This window comes from Periplaneta americana, chromosome 7 (assembly GCF_040183065.1).
Source record: "Periplaneta americana isolate PAMFEO1 chromosome 7, P.americana_PAMFEO1_priV1, whole genome shotgun sequence".
Taxonomy (NCBI): domain Eukaryota; kingdom Metazoa; phylum Arthropoda; class Insecta; order Blattodea; family Blattidae; genus Periplaneta; species Periplaneta americana.
Window position 1 is genome coordinate 146,513,307 of NC_091123.1, and position 21,741 is coordinate 146,535,047.

Here is a 21,741-nt window from a genome sequence, read left to right on the forward strand (position 1 = left end):
ATAAATTACAAATTAGCGAATCTTCATGTAAATAAATCCACAAAATGACTGATGTACAGCTGTCAATAGAAAAAGTGGCCGCTCTCTAAATACTAAGTTCACTTCGGGTATCTCCGCGGTATCGGAGACAGGCGATGTTACATGTTGTTGGACCACGATGACTGATATATACAGTTACAATTAAAGTATTCTGCGTGTTACATTCGTAGCGTAATGGTAGCGTTCCGTGTGGTATTCGTGAGGTCGTGAGTTCGAACACCCCCGAGTGCTTTTTATGTTTTTTTTTAAGATAGAAATTATAACTAAACCATAACTGCTGCTGTCTCTTTTATGCCTGTTTTAGTAGGCTTAATTAACATCAGGTTCACGAATGCATTGTGCCATGATTTTATTATTTATTATGACATGGCTGCAAATGGAAAGGAAGGAAGAAAAATAATTATACTCGACAAAAATATATTTCGTGACATAAACAAAACAAGCATACTGGCGTCTGCCTTAGAAAATTCGAACACTTAAAAGTTAAAAAAAAAAGCCACAATTCAATATTTAGTCCATCTTCCTCCAATTTCGATCACATTTTGCAGTCCAGTGGACACGTCCTGGACGAGCTTTCACAAATCATCAGGACGTCGTGGGGATTGGACCAATTTTTCTGCATATTATTATGCATCTTTACGTGTGCCTTCGTGGCTTAGTTGGAAGAACGTCGGAATTCAGATGTCAACGTCTCAGGTTCAAATCCTCGTCGTTTCTTTTCTTTTATCGTGTTACGGTCACTTTATTTTTTTTTTTTTTGACAGCTGTAATCAGTATGTTCAGAAGTTTCCAGATGAATTGGAGCAGTATGTCTGTAATCACATGTCAGTTTTTTTTTCTTTCGGAGAACTTACCCTCAGCTTCGTGTATCAATCAATAACTTCAGACAAAAATTTTGATGCTTAAAATATACTCAAACATTCCTTCCCGTCTTTTTACCTCCTATGAAACAAACTTAGAAGCCAGTGCTGTAAGGGATATAGATGGCACAATGTAACGTCAATTATCAAGTTGAAACTTCAACATCCCCCCCCATTACTTAATCATCAGCTTAAATTTAGTGATTTTCTAGCTATTATGTTCACTTCACTACCTCGAATACACGCATGTTACAGATATCATGGCAGTTAATCATTTTGTAGCTGTTAGGTTAGCACAATTTCAGATATTAATCAAGCGAGGCAAACTATTCTAAATTAAATTCACCAATTTTATTCAGATGCCATATTGTGTGTTTATTTTATATCGGTGTTATAACATATTATATTGAGGAAATATAATATAATTCCTTTATACAGCGATTTGTATGTGAAGAATAACTTACTTTAAGCTTTCAATATTTTAGTAACATTAGTGCCTTAGGTTCAAGGTTGGTAGCATTGAAATGTCAATCACCTTTAATTCTTGGTACCTCACCACTCACCATTTAACCTCTTCAGTCCCGAAACAAATTTAAAGTAAAAAAAAATTAAAATATTATTTATTGGATAATTGGCGATACAAAGACAAACACTAACCAATCAAAATGTTTATCATGACCTCAATTCTTGTTTTTGGCTAGGTATCATATGTGATATTATATCCTACATTATAGGCTACAGAAAATATATTTCCTTCGTGGAAAAAAAGATGATCTGTGAAGATGCTCTGTACCAGGAACTACACTACCGGTAAACAAAAAAATATCTGAAGAATAATAACAATAACAGCAACAACACTACGTGACATTATAATATATAGTAACAGGCATTTTGCAAAATATTGCAAAATGTTCACTGTGTATATTCAGACGGACCCCGTCCTAAACAAAAGCCTATACCGTTTCAAGGTACCTAATCCATTTCGACCGTAGTTCGCTCCAGGTGCGGGAACAGTGATCAAATCTGATTGGCAGTTCCACACACTCCATATTACAGGCATTGACTCAGTATACGAATTGTTTCTGCCCACAATTTTTTACTCAACTGTCCATCTATTGGAGTATTATACAATACACGGGTACAGTGATCAAATCTGATTGGCAGTTCCACACACTCCCTATTACAGGCATTGACTCAGTATACGAAATGTTTCTGCCCACAATTTTTTACTAAACTGTCCATCTATTGGAGTACAATACACGGGTACAGTGATCAAATCTGATTGGCAGTTCCACACACTCCCTATTACAGGCATTGACTCAGTATACGAAATGTTTCTGCCCACAATTTTTTACTAAACTGTCCATCTATTGGAGTACAATACACGGGTACAGTGATCAAATCTGATTGGCAGTTCCACACACTCCCTATTACAGGCATTGACTTAGTATACGAATTGTTTCTGCCCACAATTTTTTACTAAACTGTCCATCTATTGGAGTATTATGCAATATACGGGCACAGTACCCTTTCTTTGACCAGCACTTATAGTCTTCTACTAGTTCTACACCGAATTCAGTTGACGACATAAAAATGGACGTATTGTCAAACTACTTTAGTAGAGCTAGTTTGTCGTCATTTCTCACCACTTGCTCGTAACTACCCCTACCCTTATTCTTCATATCAGTGTCACTTTTTAGTGAAGCGTATTATATTGTAAATAATATTTTGATTATATGAAAATGATGCGAGCTTGAAATAACAGCTATCAGGTTTATACAATATTATGTATTCTACTTATTATAGAAAACTATAGTAATGTTATTTATGAAAAGTCATGCTAGTGACCAAAAGTATCGCCAATGATACCTCTTAAAAAGTAGTGTTGTACACCTGTATGAGAACCCAAACAATGTTTCTATTACTATTACGTGAATAGGTAATGTGTAAGAATGTATCAACAGTTAATATTATTTCATTTAACATGTAACAGGTCCCGCGCCGTGACGTCGTGGTCTAAGGCATCCTGCCTAGGACTCGCGTTACGGAATGAGCTCTGGTTCGAGTCCTCATGGGAGAAGAAATTTTCTCATGAAATTTCGGCCAGTGTATGGGACCGGTGCCCACCCAGCATCGTGATGCACTTGGGGAGCTACGATAGGTAGCGAAATCCGGTTACGCAAACCAGCTATAACGGCTGGGAGGATCATCGTGCTAACCACACGATACCTCCATTCTGGTTGGATGATCGTCTACATCTGCTTCGGCATGTGGACGTGAGGCCAGCAGCCGGCTGATCGGTCTTGGCCCTTCATGGGCTGTAGCGCCACGGATTATTATAACATATAACATATCGGCAATCTTTTCTCAGCCATGTTCCTGCCTAGACGGAATGATAAATTCAATCAACTGGAGGCATCTAGTGACAAGTAAATAGAAGAAACTCTAATGATAAACAGAAAGCGCAGATGGTACAGAATAAGATACCTCAGGCCACATACCTATATAAGCGCATAATGAATGATATGAATAAATTTGTAAGCTAACATATATGATACCGAAGGACAGACGAGGATATTCTTATGAGTACCGGTATATCCTGGACCACCACGCGACATGTCCACAACGCGGGCCTTCTGACATGTGGTCAGCATGGCTCAGAGCTACTGCGGACACAACAGAGGACAGCACACAAGGGATTGTCACTTGAGTATCGTGAACAGTAGAAAATCTCATATGCCCATGCCTGAAATTGAACCACGAACTGTTAGATTAGGAAGCGCGTAGGGCTTATGCTATCAATAAATCCACACAGCGGCGGATATCTACTCTCATTACTAAATAAAATTAACGTATTCCTAGCCATATGAAAATATGGCAAAGTGAGAGCTGTATAATTTTAAGAAAATGTAACACTTCAGAGCTTGTGCGCAGAATCGGAAATACACGAGGTTGGCCTTTGTTGTAAAGTATCCTGCCTTTATCGGGTGAATGTCAATGTAAGTGTCGGAAGTGAGTAAAAGTGAAGGTAATGTTTTGCCAAGTAGGTAGTATGAGGATCTAGATACGATTAGATTCCTTTTTTAATATTTGTGTCCACTTAAGTAACAATTTGGTAGGGTATAGAAGGATTCAGAGCCATAGTGGACCAAGCGCCATTTATTAAAAAACGGAGAAAGCAAGGGTTAAAGTTAAGTGAATACCATAGTTTAATGAAGATTGACCCTAATATAGTAACACAGATAAAAGTTAATAGAATGGGCTGGACATATGATCAGAATGGATGGTGGTAGAACGATTAAAAAAGATTTTTGATGGAAATCCAGGAGGGAGAAGATACAGAGGAAGGCCGAGGTTAAGGAGGTTGGACTGTTTGGAGGAGGACCTGCGAAGGATAGGAGTTAGAAGATGGAGGAAGAAGGCAGAAAATAGAGAGGAATAGGCTGTCATCGTTAAGGAGGCATTAGCTAAACTTTAAGAGCTACATGCCAGAAGAAGAAGAAGAAGAAGATTGACATATCATTTAGTTTTAATGTGCATACTTTATACAGTATTACTTGCTATATGTTTCATTAAACTATGGCAACCACTTAATTTTAACCCTTGTTTTATCTGTTTTAATATATGGCACTTGGTCCACTATGGCTCTGAACCCTTAATATATTAAGTTATTTCAGCCAAAACAATGTAAGCTTACTTTTTGGAACTACAAAAAAATCTTGTGCAGTACGGAAAATGAGTTTCATCTTGCTTGGATATACAGTATACGTAGTAAAAATGAACTACAAATAAACGGAACACGATAAACAATTGAAAAGTGTATGATAAGAACTTTCTTGTGTTAAATATTATTAACGTACCTTGTTAACATGTTTCGACCTATTTTCGGTCATCTTCGAAACATGTTAACAAGGTACGTTAATAATATTTAACACAAGAAAGTTCTTTTTTTTTATTGGGTTATTTTACGACGCCGTATCAACATCTAGGTTATTTAGCGTCTGAATGAAATGAAGGTGATAATGCCGGTGAAATGAGTCCGGGGTCCAGCACCGAAAGTTACCCAGCATTTGCTCGTAAGAAAGCTCTTATCATACATATTCCGAAGTGATACATTGTTATAAGTTGTGTAATCAAGATGTATAATTGAAAAGTGTAGAACTCACGAGAAAGTGCCAGCAGCTTCACGACACTAACTTCAGTCATGAGGGTTTGTCTCTCAAGCTCTACTGAACGTCTCTCCCCTTGTCGACTCTAATTACTAGGACCGGAATGTCTTTAAGTGCGATCGGACGGCACAAAATAAATTACATCATAGAAACTCTCAACGTTAATACAGGTTCAAGTAATAACGAGAGAGAGCAAGCAAGATGCAGCTAGGACGTCTGAAATATTGGATGGGAGACTTTTTAGACGCACATTTCTCTTCTAACATTCGTTCATGCTTGATACTGTACTTAATGGTGTTGAGTAAAATGCCTCCACGTGGGAACAGAGAAGCTTCATCCGTCTGGAACTTTATTTGTGCGGCTAATGCGTCATTTGTCTTAATTCCTGGTATTAAGATACAACATTCCTTGTCAGCAGCATAACGCACAAAAACCCTGATCTCCAAAGTGTTGGCCAAATGTGTGTAGCTTCTTCACGGATACAAACGGGCTGTCTTAACGAACCGGGAGGGTTAGTGTAAAGTCTCCCACCTTTAAACTGTTTAAACTTCTTTACTTATTTTTTCATCAGTTTTCAAATTATATAATTTGCGTAGCCTGGTAATGAAGATCAGTCCTTTTTCCTTTTAACTTTGTTCCTGTTTGTCATCTGTGAGATTATCACACTTTCGGTGAACGTGACTGATGATTGTAGGCCTATTTAGAGCTAAAACGCACGATCCACACCTAAGTGTGGCTGTAATAAGTAGAGAACGGATTTCCAGTTCCTCAGCTATTTTCTTTGCTACGTCCTAAACTATGTTATTCAGATATGTTTCATGTAGTTACACAGGATCCCCCTATTAAAATTCTATAGGACGTAAAACGCCTAAATGAACCATAAATTCTTATAAATGTCTTGGTTGGGTTTTTCCGAGGTTTTCCCCAACCGTAAGGTGAATGTCAGGTAATCTATGGCGAATCCTCGGCCTCATCTCGCCAAATACAATCTCAGCGACGCTAAATAACCTCGTAGTTGATACAGCGTCGTTAAATAACCAGCTAAAAAAATATAAATGCCTAAAACCCGTGTTTGTGCCTGAAAAGCGCCTTTTTAGTATTTTGCATATATTTAAAATAAAAATATCGATACTGAAAATGCAAAAATGTCCAAAAACTACAAAAATGCTGTTTAAAAAACTCGTACAGACATACCGGTTTGCAAAGTTCGCCCCGTATTGGTCTTAGAAAGAGGGAGGGAAGAAACCGAAGTTCGATTGAAAAAGTCTATCCTAGTATAAAAGGAGTAGTAGGTTGTTGTTCAGGTTATACGAGAGCTTATAAATTATTTTTTTTTTGCATCAGTGCACTTCCATTATGCGAAATTAAACTGAGCAATCAGCAATCAGTCTAATTCACTGATAGAATTTGTCTTCAGTTCAGCAGCACTCATTGCCAGCACCAGTTTCACCTGAAGTGGAATATTTACTAAAATTAAAATAATTGTTAATTTCATATAAACTCCTAAAAGTATGTCGGCATGCTAACACAAATTCATCTCAACGTGTATATGTTCCAGCACAGTTCAGTTCTCTTGTCACAGAGAATGGAATTACTGTTTAGTGTTTTTTAACTGGTATTCGAAATATATCAGATTAATGAATTGTGGCTACACTGTTTATGAGGAGGCCCCTGGTTTGGCCACTGACGGCAGTAGCAGACTCATCGATGTCATCGCGTTCAGACCATCTGAGAAGCATGGATTAATATTGGATTTTGTTTGCCTTGAGTCTCACGAAAAACAGCCAGAGGAGGTGGACTCCGAGAAGAAGAGCATGTATGAGCCTACTGTCACGTATTACAAAAACCAAATACAAACTAGACAGTATAAAATGTTATTGGCTTAGTGGTTGAGGCACGAGGTACTATACCCAAATTTCTGGCGCAGTTTTGGACTTCACAAGAACTACAGAAGTCGTATTTTTCGATACTGCGATTGCTGCGCTTAAGTGGTCAATTTCGAAATTAAAAAAAAAAAATTCTTTTGCAGTAATTATAAATTATATATATATATATATATATATATATATTTTTTGTAAAAGGAAATCATACTCCTTTGTTACTTTTGTGCATTCTTTTATATAATTAGAGCTATAATTGTTACTTTTCTATACCAGATTTTTGCTATTTTGTTATAGATTTTCAAGTTTTCTATTTCACTTTGTCCATATGGCAGCCATCTGAGAGAAGTTTTGTAAATTAAATTAATATGTGTGTGTATCCAATGCCCACCCACTTCACTTGCGTGATTCGGGTTCCGCATACTGCGGATAGATGGCAGGACTGTGACCCATTTTCTAGTTGTACGCCACTTCGGCGGGCCACACTGTACATGTGTAGTATCTGTGGAGAATTATGTCGTGTACTAGTGAGTGTATGTGTAAGTGTAGTGTCTGGAATGAGTGATGATGATGAGGAAGGGAGAAGGGGAAACCCGGTGCCGGCACTTAGCCTACTCCTGCCGAATAGCACCAAGAGGGTCGCCACGCTTGACGTCCCCATCCGACGGCCAGGCATATTGGTGCACAATCTAGTGATTAGAAGTTATACACCGCAATCTCTCATAATCCCGAGGTAGAAATTTTACATGAAAATTTCTGACCCCGTCGGGAATCGAATCCGGGCCGGCTAGTCTGGAGGCAGACACGCTACCACAGAGCTAACTCGGCGGACTGAATTAAATTAATATGAACCTAGGTTTTCTGGAGATCACACAAAACTTGCACATACTGGTCTCTCGATTTCAAATACATTATTAATGTTTCCAAATTACATTGTATGTGAATCATTCCCGGAGTGGCATGCTGAATATGGACACAATCTGCCCATTCAATTAGGATAAATAAGCTGTACAGACTTCATGCTCAACACTTTTTATATCAGGTATACTGAAAACATGTATTTTTAAATTTGTAAACCTGATTTTTTCCAGCATTGCAATAATTTAATACTGAGGAAATAAAGTTGAAATACAGCATATTTAGTAACGACTACAGATCAGTTGACATCGCACCTTGATCGACTCCATCTTGTCTCATTAACGTGATGCTGTTCACTGCTTAGATGGATCCTGTGACGCCATTCGACTGTAGAGGTGGCGTACCTGGAGTGAACGAGACAAGGGGAGACAACCATGCGATGGAGACGTCTCAATTACCCCCTCTGGAAGTGAACCCGGCGTCTCTGGTTTCTGTCTCGAGGATAAAATCCGAACTGGAGTTCATTTTTGTGTGTGCTAGTGTCGTAGATCGTCTTTATGAAGACCTGGAAATACTCGTCGGGGTGATGACCCTGTGGGGGAGAGTCGGGTTGCGTCTGGCGCCAAATATAGCATCTGGAATCCAGGAGCCGGCTTGCGTCGCCGCAGCCCTCCAGACGGAGCTTCCTGCACCACGAATAGCACGCGGAGGCACGTGTCTGTAACTGTACTTCACAATCGAAGCGACCGCTTGTCGAACCCAATTTGCCGACATTGTTGTGTTGCATACAAATCAACTGTAACGATTTGATATCATTTTACGACCTGTGGACATTTGCTTTTAAGTTTACGATCAATTGCCTGTTCCTATACAGGGCTCCTATAAAAAAAAACCTTTCCGGTTTTGAACATATGTAATTTACGTTTTATAAATCTGAGGTACATGAAAATAGTACCAATGGAAAGAGAAACTCGAAGTTTAGTTTCTTACCTTAAAGATGTTCAACGTGTCCCCCTTGGTAACACGGCACACATCAAGCCTATAGTCAAGTTCCACGTAGGTACTCGGATTTTCCGACCCTCAGATTCTGAGGTTATGTCTGTTCACCTTACCAGAAAGATTAAAAGTGGCATAAATTTCTTCGTAGCACTTTGTCCTCTGGTTTTAGGGCCTGCAGCAACTATTGTCGGTACGGATGAAATTGCAACCGCTTGCGAAGAATCTTGCCTTAAAATCAGTGTACCATTTACGGACTGGGTGGATCTGCACCAAACTTTGTTCGGCAATGCCGTTGCACATTAGACATAATAGCCGACTGGTTCACATGAAAATCAAGCTTTTCTGCCCTCTACAGCAGCCATTTCGTCTAAAAAACGAACAAACTTGTTTATATGCGCTATTATGAGGCAGTGTTATCAATTTGCAGGAGCCCTTCATTATCGTAAGAGGATATTTTCTTTATAGTTTCCTCGGTCGCCCAATATTTCGTTCACTTGTTAATAAACACGATCAAACATCATTGTTGATTTATTATAAATGTCCTGTTGCTATACTATCTCGAAGAGGATCAATATTTGTATAGCTTTTCCTCAGTCGTCCAGTATCTTGTCCGTTTATTAAAGGAACATGATCAATAGGGCAAACAGTACTGTGACATTACGATCAATATTCTGTTAGGTTAGCTCAAGAGGCCTTTTATTTTTACGGTATTTTCTCGGTCACCCAATATCTTGTCCAATTGGTAAGAAACCTAATCAAACGCTGTAGATTTACGATCAATATTTTTTTGCTATGTTACCTCGAGAGTATCTATACTGGTATCTTTACAGTGTTTTCTCGGTCGTCCTATATCTCGTCCATTTCTTAAAAAGCATCAAACTTCACTGTAACTTTGCGATCTATATTATGTTATCTTTTTTTAACATCTCAAAAGCGTATACAGTATACCTAACTTCAAAAGATGTTGATAAAAATTATTTTCCAAAAATGTTGCAAAAGAATTTGGTAGCTTCGTGAATAAGGGAGCTCGGGAAGTCCAAAGACGCCACGTGAAGGACTCTCCCCCACTCGAGGATTCACATTGGCCTAAGTGCTTGCCTGAGGTGCTTGGTAAGACGCGGATATCTCCGAATCTAGAAGAAACCTAAACCGGCACTTTATCCCACATTCTGTCATCTCGCAGGCGACGCCTATTGACTGAAAGTAGGTTAGGAAACGCACAAGAAAAGCGGGCGATTCCAAGGTAGTCCACAGCTATCTTGCAAATGTCTAGGGTAGAAATTGTGTGGTGAGGTGGACAACCCTGCCCGCCATCCGGAGCTAACGACCGCTTTATCTCTGCCCGCGTCCTCGTGCTTATCACCAGCTGGCAGTCAAGTCTGGATTTGTTTTGTAACAAAGCAATTTCATTCTCGTCGTTGTATTCAAAAAGTCGTTACACTAGTTGAATCCAGACCTTTTCTCCTCGGGATGGATTTATAGCCTACTATACGGGGAGACAGCAAAAGAAGCAATAATTCAGATCTTTCCTTCAAACGCCAGAAGCAGTCTGTGTAAAAGGGAACATAGAAAAATGGGTTTAATTAAAGAAATAAAGCTTTTATTCGTTTGTGTTTTAAATACTACTAAATGTTAATATAGGCATTAACTTAAAAATAATGTTAGCTAATATTGTTGTTGTATCCTTTATACATAAACTGCCTATATTTAGTAGGCCTATAAGTAGTAATTATTCACAGATTAAAGTAGCTTTTCTAAAGGGCCAGGGACGTCGCTAGGGGGGTGCGAAAGGGTACACAAGCACCCCATAAAAAATCGGAGCACCCCTTTCCGCACCCCAAAGGGCAATTTATTAAAAAAAATACTAGACATAAGTTATTTTGAAGAGCAAAAACAAACCAAATTTCTTGGATGCGAGAAAACTACTTAATGTATTTTTATGAATAATAATAATACGTAGTAATATTAATAAACAGATGTGTAGTATGCGCGCAAGTGCATGAGAAAACATTTTGGATTTTTTATGTACCACATTTTTACAACTCTCACCCCATCCGCACCCCCTTGCCCTGATCCTGGCGACGTCATTGTAAAGGGCACTGACACGAATACCCCACCTGTTTCTTGAATAGCTTTGAGATCATTTTTAAATGCATGTGACACCCCATAGTGCAATCTAAATACAACCAATCCTATTTAGTTTCCCATATATTTTCAATTTAATTTCGCGTCCAACCGTTTTATTCATTGGCTCACCACTAACGGCACTGGACAAAGGCAACACAGATTTTATTACCTGTTCACAGATTTCACTTTCATTTAAAGTCAATTGAGAATTTTATTCATTAAATGCAATGAATGCATTTTCTATTGACTACTCAGTAAATCTTTCTTTTTTAAGAAAAGGAAATGTCTTTCCCAAAGTATAATGAAATACGTATTTATGTTTGGGCTACTGTAGCTATAACTATTTTAGTAAACAAAATTATTATGTCTACTAAACAAAACTACTTCTGAAAACTACGCCAATAAAAATACAGCATACCTGAATAAAATTTCAACTAGTCGAGATCGGCTGACAGACCATCAACCTTCAAGGGAACGGTTACCCTGAAAATTTATCTAACAGAATTGATTTTAGTTACTGAAAAGTCAAGTCAAATTGAAATAAAATATTGTATAAATTACATATTTTAATTTTTAAAAAGTCTGAAATCTCGAGGGGAACATCCTGGAATTCGGGAAGGGGGGGGGGTGGAATTTCTCCTCGGGCCACCCATTTGATTCATCACTGCTAGGTCAGATGGTTTCCAGCCAGAAAAGTTCTCATTCCGTGGCCCTGTAGTTATTTTGCTAGACGTTGGGTTAGAGGTCGCGGATTAAACCCTGTTGATGGCGATTAATTTTAAAAGGCCAAAAATTCCTTAATATAGCTTACCATAGAGGGAAGTGGAAGCTTTGGAGGCCGCGCCGTAGGCTTGTTGCACGTGAGGAACCGTCCTCGAAGAGCTCAGACAAAACTTGCCGATCATTTTTCGTTCATGTTGAATTTCGACGCTGAATAACTCCTGCTGTTGAAACCATCGTTAAATAAAATACTATACTACCACTATTTATTTTGCTCTGTATTTTTCACCTATTGGATGTAGATGAACACTCTAATCGTATCTTTGTATAATTGTTTGACTTAAGGGGACACTTACGTCAGTTTTAAAACTTCTACAATTTTCATCCAAAATTTATCAACTTTAAACTACATAGTTTTTAGTAGGTTATTTTACGACGCTTTATCAACATCTTAGGTTATTTAGCATCTGACTGAGATGAAGGTGATAATGCCGGTGAAATGAGTCAGGGATCCAGCACCGAAAGTTACCCAGCATTTGTTCATACTGGGTTGAAGGAAAACTCCGGAAGAAATCTCAACCAGGTAACTTGCCCCCAACCGGGATTCGAATCCGGGCCACCTGATTTCGCGGCCAGACGCGCTAACCGTTACTCCACAGGTGTGGACTTAAACTACATAAACATGTCTACAATATATCTGAATAAAATTTGGTGCCATTAGGGCTATTAGCTTTTAAATTATATTTAAAAAATATATTTTATATTGGCGTCACTAAAAGATTCCTTGCGTCACAGTTTTCAGAATGTTTAGTTCGTATTGGCTCAAAAGTTTGATAATAGTCGTGGTAGGTAATATAAATTAATTAGCTTTTGAGCTCGGTCTAAATAGTCGCAATAATTTTTTAAGTGGATTTTCTTAATTTTTCACCACTGTTTCACCATAGTGTCTCCTTAAGCAGTTTATTAATTGTTTCAAGCATCACGCACAACATGACTGGGGGTGGACACTAGTGTCCTGCAATGTTCGAACATTAGAGAGGCAACGAAGACATTACAAACTTCGTCTTATTTCATATGAAAAATTAATCGCAAGATCTGTATTAAATTCCTTCAGCGGTTAAAACATGAAAGGGTGGGAGTGGAGGACAGCGAATATTTTTATAACGAGGTGGAATAAACACGACAGGCCTCCTTCTGCAGAGCGAACATCGGCGAATATCGAACTTCGCCGTACTCGACAAAATGGAACCGAACATAGGGCCTGTAATGCACGACGCTAGTGGACATACTCTTGACAGCAAAACTGAAAGACAGCTGTAGCATTGAATATAAGATGTTCCAACAACAGAATGCGTAGATCTGGTCCAACTCCATATACAGTAGTGGCAAAAAAACCGGATCGACCCTTGTAGCTGATTTCAGAGTCTTATTCACTCCAGAGCACGATAGACTGGTAACTAAGGGTGCTATGCACAGACATTTCACTAGCCCGCGCTACGAGCGTGCTAAACTAGCCCCGGCTATCGAGTGATTACATGTACAGGATTCATATCATATCGCTAACACTGGTTTATGAATACGAAAAACGTTAGTTCGCTGATCATCCACCGGAAGCCCACGCTAAGAATGTCTATGAATATGGCCCTAAGACTTTCGTGGTTCGAATCCTGCCTGGGAAGGAAACTTTTTTTATTCCCAATACTTTTCGATTGCAGCGATATTTTACTACTTAATTAACTTATTATTACCAGAACGTTAATTTTACCAGCAATCGAAAAGTATTGGGAATAAATTTGAATAAGGGGGGGGAGGAAGTTTCCTTCTCAGGCAGGATTCGAACCACGAAAGTCTTAGTTACCAGTCTGTCGTGTTCTGGAATGAACACGGCTCTGAAACCAGTTACAAGGGTCGGTCCGGTTTTTTTTTTTTTGCAACTACTGTACGTGACTATGTTAGTGGACGTAATACCCATTCCTCCTGCGAAACTATTAAATACCTCCCACACATCTCGTCTATTATTTGGGCTGCCTGAACAGAAATGAACGGCTTGAGTTGAGACATAACAATGGAGCTTACCGGTACTTCTGATGTCAATATTTCTCACCTAAATGTCTAAGAAAATGAGACTGTGATCTACTTCGAGATGTTAGGCAGTCGTGACATTGTGAATGGTAGGTTTTCTCTATAAGTAATATCACATTAAATTAAATTAAATTAGATCCTTGCTGTCCTGCAAAGCCATCGGCGTAACTCACGCAGTAAGCGCGTTTGCCTGGCGATTCGGAGCTGCGTTTGGGCGTGGGTTCGATACCCGATTGTGCTGAGAACCTTGTTGGGTTCACCTCCCTAAGTTTTGGTCCCTGTAAGGCAAATGTCGGGTAATCACACGAGTCTTCGGTCATCTTTCAAATACAATCTCTCTATCACAAATACCATCGACGCTAAATAACCTAATAGTTGATAAAGCGTCGTAAAATTGTTAAAAATAATACCCTGCAGAACCTGCTTAGAGGTAAAAGTTCATAAGACATCCTGCTAAGTTTGAATGCGATCGTAGCGGACTTTTTTGTTTGAACTTTCTCAAAGCAGGTTCTACAGGGTACTTTTTAAAGCAATTCTCAATCTTGAATTGAAGATCTATTATACCAAAAAAGAGTGGAAGTGATGTAATTCTGCAGATTGAAGGGGTAATAAATAGAATAAAATAAATATACTTATTATGCGTTTTGTAATTAAGTGCAAGGTTAATTTTAGAAAATTGGGCTGAAAATCTGCGTAGTTTGGCAATAGCGTATTGCCGGCTCACCTTTGAATACACAAACGCACTAGGTCCAAATAGCAGCATTCCATCCCTTACTCTGCATAAGGGTTGCCAGACTTCCTAATGGCAGGAAATAATAAGTATTAATCTGTTTAATTTTCAAGGAAGAAACCCTTACATTCGATTCAAAAACTGCAAAGGGAAAAAATCATTCCTTATCAGTTTTCTCTAATGATAAGAGTAAAAAAATCAGAATCATATGGATAGTACTTATCAAGTAAAACATTATTAACATTTACAGGAAAATTAATTTCTTTCTGATAAATATTCATTTGCAACTAATATCGTATTACAATTTTTTGCTTTACTATGTCCAAGGAATAAGCTGTTAAAATTGGAAGAGTTATATTATTTCCACCCTCTGCGTGCGTCTGTAATGCTAATTTTGACATTTATTCAATATTTCAATATTAATATCTCTCGCAACAATTATTTAGGGGTCACAGGGTGACCAGATGCTAAAATGTCTTGGAGGACAAAATTGTGAAAAAAGAAAAATTTTACTAAAAATTATGATGGATAATTCGACGATGTCCTTATGTGACATACAGTTTTGCACGCTCAAATTGTTGCTTTGTTGTCTTGTTGCTTTCATGCTGTTCATATGATAATAGCAGTCTAGTATATACAGTCACGAAGCTTGAGTTTTGAGGGTGCTAGGAACAACAGACTGTGCCAGAACTATTTCTCATTGTCTGTAATGAGGCGATATTAGCGATCCTAGTGGTTAGCAACTACTGTATCTATGGATGCATATTTACTACATATTGAGCTTCGTGACTGTATATACTAGACTATGATAATACTGTATATTGTAAATTCTCACTGTAAACAAAATCAATAATACTGAAAAATGTTGTTACGAGCATTACGTGTGATACATTCATAGAATTGCCGAAGTACAAACTTGAACTTCGTTAGTAATTAGGTCATATAATAACAATCACAAAAAGTTTTGAAGCCATTGTTTAATTTTTAACAAACAACTTCATAGAATGAGTTAACTGGTACCACATTTTGTTTTTCATTGAGTTTGGTATAGTTTGTTCGCTGAAATTTAAAAAGTGGACTGTTCTTCAAATATTTATGAATCTATACAAGTTATGTCATAAACGTTCGTAAAGTAGTGGTACCGTACCTTCAAAGAAGAAGGAAACAATTTGTTTCTTATTTGGCCATTGCATATATATATATATATTTTTTTTTTTTTTTTTTCGTAAAGGACAAGAAACAATGTTACGAAAACTTCAGTTTACAATAGTCCTACATTTTAACATGTTTGATATTTGTTTGGCATATTTTTAAATGCCTGAAGGACAGGAAGACAAGGCTTAAAAAAGGAGAACATGCCTTCCAAAAGCCTGTTAAATTTAATTTCTAACTTTTTATAAGTAATACTGGCATTTAAAATATTATTAAAATTTAAGAGGGTAATGTCGTGATCCTTTTGATTTTACATGGCGTGGCAGTTAATACTAATTGACATTTAAACAAATTAAAATAGAAAAAGCTAAGGAAAGTTGAACTGCATACAGAGAATAGTTAAAATAGACTAACAAGTTCGACTGGAGATGTTTTGAAGTAAGTTTCAGCTGCATGTGCATGGTGGGGGAGGGTCAAAAGTTACTTGTAAGTTCAGATGGTTCTAAGACTAGCCAATGCTGACTTGCAACTGTTTTGCCATAATTTATTCCCATAGTACTTGTGGAGTAGTAAAGGAAAACTGCTGCACTGCACTGCGTAGCACTATTTTCCATGTCCTAAATCTGACATTTCGTCATACTGTTGCAGTTCTGGGAAGTAATTTCAGACGAGCATGGCATAGACGCAACGGGCACCTACAATGGCGTCTCTGATCTTCAGTTGGAGCGCATCAGTGTCTACTACAACGAGGCGTCTGGTGAGTAAGCAGCACGCAGTTTAGAGATTGAGAAGATGAACAGTCCTTTGGTCAGCACGTGGTTCATTTTTTAATACAGAAGTCCTCTGGGCCGGTGGTGGTATTTTGTTCTTAGTGCATTATGGAGATAATACATGCAATAGATCGTTGTCAGTACTGTCTTCAAGAGTTGACATTCAGGTGTTAATACTTTGACATGATATTTAAAGAAAAATATTGATATTGCAAATAAATAAATAAAAAAAAAGCTACCAGTGCATAATAACTGCGGATTCCCGGCCAACAAGTCATTCAGCTGAGTGCGCTCCTAGTATAATGGCAGTTGACATTGGATACATGTCAACACATACAGTGAGTAACAAAAATATTCGGACATCCGTCAACTAACAATTCAATGACATATATTTACATATAAATATGTAAAAATAAGCTTTATTTTTTCCCTAAAAGTATCCCATTTCATATAAACATTTTCAACACAATAATTCCAATTAACTTAATTTTCTTATAATTATAAAAACATAAAGGAAAACATTTGACTTCTAACACTAACAAAAATATTCGGACACTTTTTGAAAACAAAGAATACTATTCCAGCTCGTTACTATTAGTACATTGTAGGACTACCCTTCTGTTTAATAACCTCTTTCAGTTGGCGTGGCACGCTATGTACTAATTTTTTTGTTATGTCTATAGGAATTTTCACCCATTCTTCTTGAAGTCTTGCTTTTAGCTCTTCTTTAGAAGAAATAGGCCTTGATCCAACCCTCCTGTCAAGTTCTTCCCATAAATGTTCAATAGGGTTCAAATCCGGCGATTGTGGAGGGGGATGAAGCACTTTAGGGCATTTGTAGAGCAGAAATTCTTGTATAATATAAGAGTTATGCTTGGGATCGTTGTTCTGGTAAAACATAAATTCCTTTTCAATTCAAAGCTTTTCTGCACTTTTCACTAAATTATGTTGCAGGAGGTGTAGATAATCTTCCTTCTTCATGAGATCCTCGATGAACACAAATTCACCAACCCCAGAAGCTGACGTGCACCCCCATATCATCACATTTTCTCCACCTTGATTAACAGTAGCTCGCAAATTCTTGGTTTTCATTTCCTCCTTAGGCTTTCTCCAGACCATTTGTCTACCATCGCTGCCAAAAACATTGAATTTGCTCTCATCAGAAAAAAAAGCCTTTTCCCACCTATCTTCACATTTATTTTCATATTCCTCAAGAAACTGAAGTCGTTTACGTCTGTTCCTTTCACATACATAAGGCTTTTTTCGTGCTATTCTTCCGTTGTAGCCCCGTTTGGGATGTATTGCCCTCTTAATTGTTTGGGCATGAACTTTTTTACCCGTAGCCGATTCAATTTCAGAAGCTAACTTCGGGGCACTTATAAGAGGATTCTTTTTAATCTGTCTGATATAATAAGAGATTCTTCTCTGTCTGTGAGGACTTTTCGGCGACCTGTTTGCTTTCTCAGCTCTATTCTGCCATCGTTTTTATATCTGAGCATCATGTCAGACACTATACTTCTCTTCATCTGAATCAAATCTGCAATGTTTCGAATGGTTTTCCCTTTTTCGTGATGGAATATCACTAACTGCCTCTGATTAAATGTTGTTTGCTTACCTTTACGCCCCATTTTGTGTTCAGTCTTGCTCAAACGACAGCACATGTAAGACTAAGTTCTCTCGCAAATTATTGAAACTCTGTACTTCCACCTACTTTATAATGTAAGTGATCAACAGGAGTGTACAGAATAGGACTAACACGACTGTCCGAATATTTTTGTTAAGCAGTAAATTGTATAATTTTTTATTTTTATATAAATATGTTAACATACCGTTTCATTAGCAAGCTCTTTTTATGTCCATATTATGCAAATTGGTTTATTTAACGTAACCGCAAGCGTAATTTCTGCGTTTTTGCAAACATGTTTAGTAACATACACATAAACATTTGGAATATTCAGGTGTCCGAATAATTCTGTTATTCACTGTATATGCCTAACTTGGAGTCAGGCCACAAAGGGAAACATCGAAGGAGGAGGATTCGATTCTGGTGCTGTTGATTGAATTCGGCGTAGCTCAGTGGTCAGAGCGCTTGGTACATAGAACCAAGGACCAGAGTTCAATCCCTGGCGCCGGAGCAAATTTTTCTCCTATAATATTAAAAAAAAAAAGCGCCAGCAGCCCTTAATATCGAGTGTTTTGGGTCTGTTCTCAGTGTACAGTAATCACTTCTATTCGGCTGTTTTTCTTCATTCAGCATAGTCAATTTATACAATAATTTTTAGTAAAAAAAATACTTTTTTTTTATTTTAAATTACATAATGTGCTTAATTTCAAGAATTAGAAGATTTCTTCATGCATTTTTTTCTCACAAATGAAAATCAAAATATCATCCATTGGAAAAAACGTTTTGAAGTTCATAGAATTACTTCAGCATTCAGTTGCGATATATTTCTTCATATTGTTACACAGTTCAAAATGAGTGTCCAAGACAGGGACGCTAGTTATTAGACTGTACAGGACGACTGTTGGAAATAATGACAATTTACATTCTGTCCTTCCAATTTTCAAGAAGAGGAGTATGCAACATACATCTCTTCAAAAATTGTTTTGTGTTGCTCTGTAGTTAAATAGCTTCCATTGTTTCAGTAGTTCATGGCTCCTGGAAGAGCTGACCTCTAGGTAAGGACAACTCTTCACAGGAGACCTGAGTGAGGGATTTGCTTCAATTTTCAGTCGCGACTTCTTCTTCAGGTGGCAAGTATGTTCCCCGAGCCATTTTGCTGGACCTGGAGCCAGGTACCATGGATGCAGTGCGTTCAGGTCCATATGGCCAGCTGTTCCGGCCTGACAACTTTGTGTTTGGTCAGAGTGGTGCAGGAAACAACTGGGCTAAGGGCCACTACACAGAGGGTGCAGAACTCGTGGACTCTGTGCTGGATGTCGTGCGAAAGGAGTGTGAGAATTGCGATTGTCTGCAGGGTTTCCAACTGACACACTCGCTGGGTGGCGGCACTGGCTCGGGCATGGGCACTCTGCTAATTTCAAAGATTCGTGAGGAGTACCCTGACCGCATCATGAACACTTACTCAGTCATGCCATCCCCCAAGGTACGTAAAGGAAACTGTAGTAGTGATATTACAGCATGAGACAGCTTCAGGTAAAATTCACGATGTTTCATGCTTGAACAGTCTAGACCAGGGGTTTCCAGGGTGGATGATACTGTCCCCTGGTGAGCAGTGGGGCCCTGAAAGGCAGGATAGTACCAAGGGCGCCTGCAGGGGGTATCCAGTAGTAGCAATTGCTAATCACAGAGATTTTTATTTTTTACGACTTTTTCTTTATGAGTTTGATATGTTTTGTTAAACTCTCGGTAAACAATTCAACAAAAGCGAATGCATTCAAACTATGAATGCGTGCGCAGGGTAATTTAGATTTCAGAACTGGTTTTTTTTAATGTTCAATTTTCTCTCGCCTCGTCCATCCATTTCCTCTAATTTTCTAACTATCTTGCTACCACTGAGAATGGATTCTGCAGACGCACTTGGGGGAGCACTGCATGGTACTGAAATGTGCAAGTAATTGCTACTGTTTTGGTTGCAGAAAGATATATTTGCTCGCTATCCTTAACTGTGAAGAGTGGTTAAATAGCTCCTCATTGCATTTCCATCATATTTGATGGACTGTGGTTCTAGTGTAGTCATGAAATTTCTTGCGCAGCAAAGAAACAGACTCCAGATAACTCAACGCAGAGATTTAATTAAGATTCCTGTTAAGTTGCATTAAACCAGACGTAGGAAAACTAATATCACTTCATCAAGGCTATCAATCACATTAAGAATTTTCTGAACGTTCAAGTGAATAGCATTGTAATATAATGTTTTGTTTAGTTATTAATGTAAAGTTACTGTTAAAGTTAAATGTTTTATATCGGACATTAAAATAAATACAAATTAATCATTTATTCATCGTTCGATACTCTTTTAACACATATAATCACTGAATGCCTTTATTATATCTTTACTGTGTTAACTTTTGCAATTTACCTGGCTGACTAGTGGTATCCTTCATTGTCCGAAGCCTAAACTACCACTTAGAAACTAGTTAGCCGGGTAAATTACAAAGGTTAACATAGTTAAGATATCATAAAGTTATTCAGTGAGTATAAGTGTTAAGAGTGTATCGAACAATGAGTAATAATCAAGACGAAACAGATCATTTAATACACAAATAAAGACTAGGCTTCTTACAATGAAGGATACCACTTCGAAATTAGTTAGCCAAGTAAATTGCAAAAGTTAACATAGTGAAGATTTCATAAAGTTCTTCAGTAATAAATTGTTTTTAAAAATGGTTACTGTTCCTTGTGGGTCATGTAAGTCGCTTTCCTGAATAAAGGTGGGTTCGAGTAAGATGGGGGAGGGGGGAGCACTGAGGATGACTTTACGGAGTCAAGGGGGTGATGGCCCGAAAAAAAGGTTTCGGAACCATTGATCTAGGCCATGGGAATCAATGGAAAGTAAGTCTGGTGCAAGAAGCACGTCCCAATTGGACTGCATTGCAAAGGAAGGAAAAAAGTCAAAACTGAAACATTTTGCATTTAACAGAGGAATATTACTTATGACTATCCAGTGAAAGTGATTTATTTTCTATTTTTTAACTATCAGCACAGTGAAGTGTGAACTTCCTTTCCGAAAATGCAGTTAACTTAACATTAAGAAGTGCAGACTGCATATGATTAATCAACTTACTGTTGTACACCTGTATAAAAGCAAACTAAATACGTCCATCTTCATATTTGGTTACAAACATAAAACTGGACAATCTTCACAGTAAATCTGCAAACTTTTCAACTAGTTACCAAATAATGAGTGGATGTCGCCTCTTGATAGCAAACATAACTACAGTATCTAATAATTGTAGATTATAAAACTACATGGTTTGCAGTCTTATGTTTGTGATACATTGTCTTGAAATACATTCATTTTTGGTACCGGTATCATGAAAAGTACAGAGAAAACACTAAAAAAGAATTAACGAACAAGCTTCTAAATTTGATTAGGTGCAAGGCTCTTTTGATCTAGTAGACAGATTATATAGCGGTCTCATCGAGCTCAATACTAGAGTAATTTGTTTTATTGAACTCCCATGTCTCCAGATCGAAATGTAGTGAAGTTGAACTATAGTTTGGAATACAGATCCATCATAGTAATTATTTCAGTAGTCACTAAATTATAAAAAATTTGCCTGCAGAAAATGGTTTTAGGTTTGAAATAAGTACATTACTTTTAATTTTTTTTTCGAAAGTAATAACTTACGACAAACTGGAGACCAACCTGGTATCAGCTGCAGTGAGTG

General features: G+C 37.8%; 1 protein-coding gene across 2 annotated transcripts in view; it reads left to right on the plus strand.

The window, feature by feature from the left end:
- LOC138703538 (tubulin beta-1 chain-like) overlaps positions 1-21,741 on the plus strand; it is a 59,395-nt gene that overhangs the window by 29,636 nt on the left and 8,018 nt on the right. The window contains exons 2-3 of one of the 2 annotated variants that reach the window (XM_069831487.1): positions 16,265-16,373; positions 19,120-19,493. In XM_069831487.1, coding sequence (XP_069687588.1) covers positions 16,265-16,373; positions 19,120-19,493 — 483 coding nt within the window. The remainder of the gene's footprint in view (positions 1-16,264; positions 16,374-19,119; positions 19,494-21,741) is intronic. The other variant, XM_069831488.1, reaches the window with a different exon arrangement.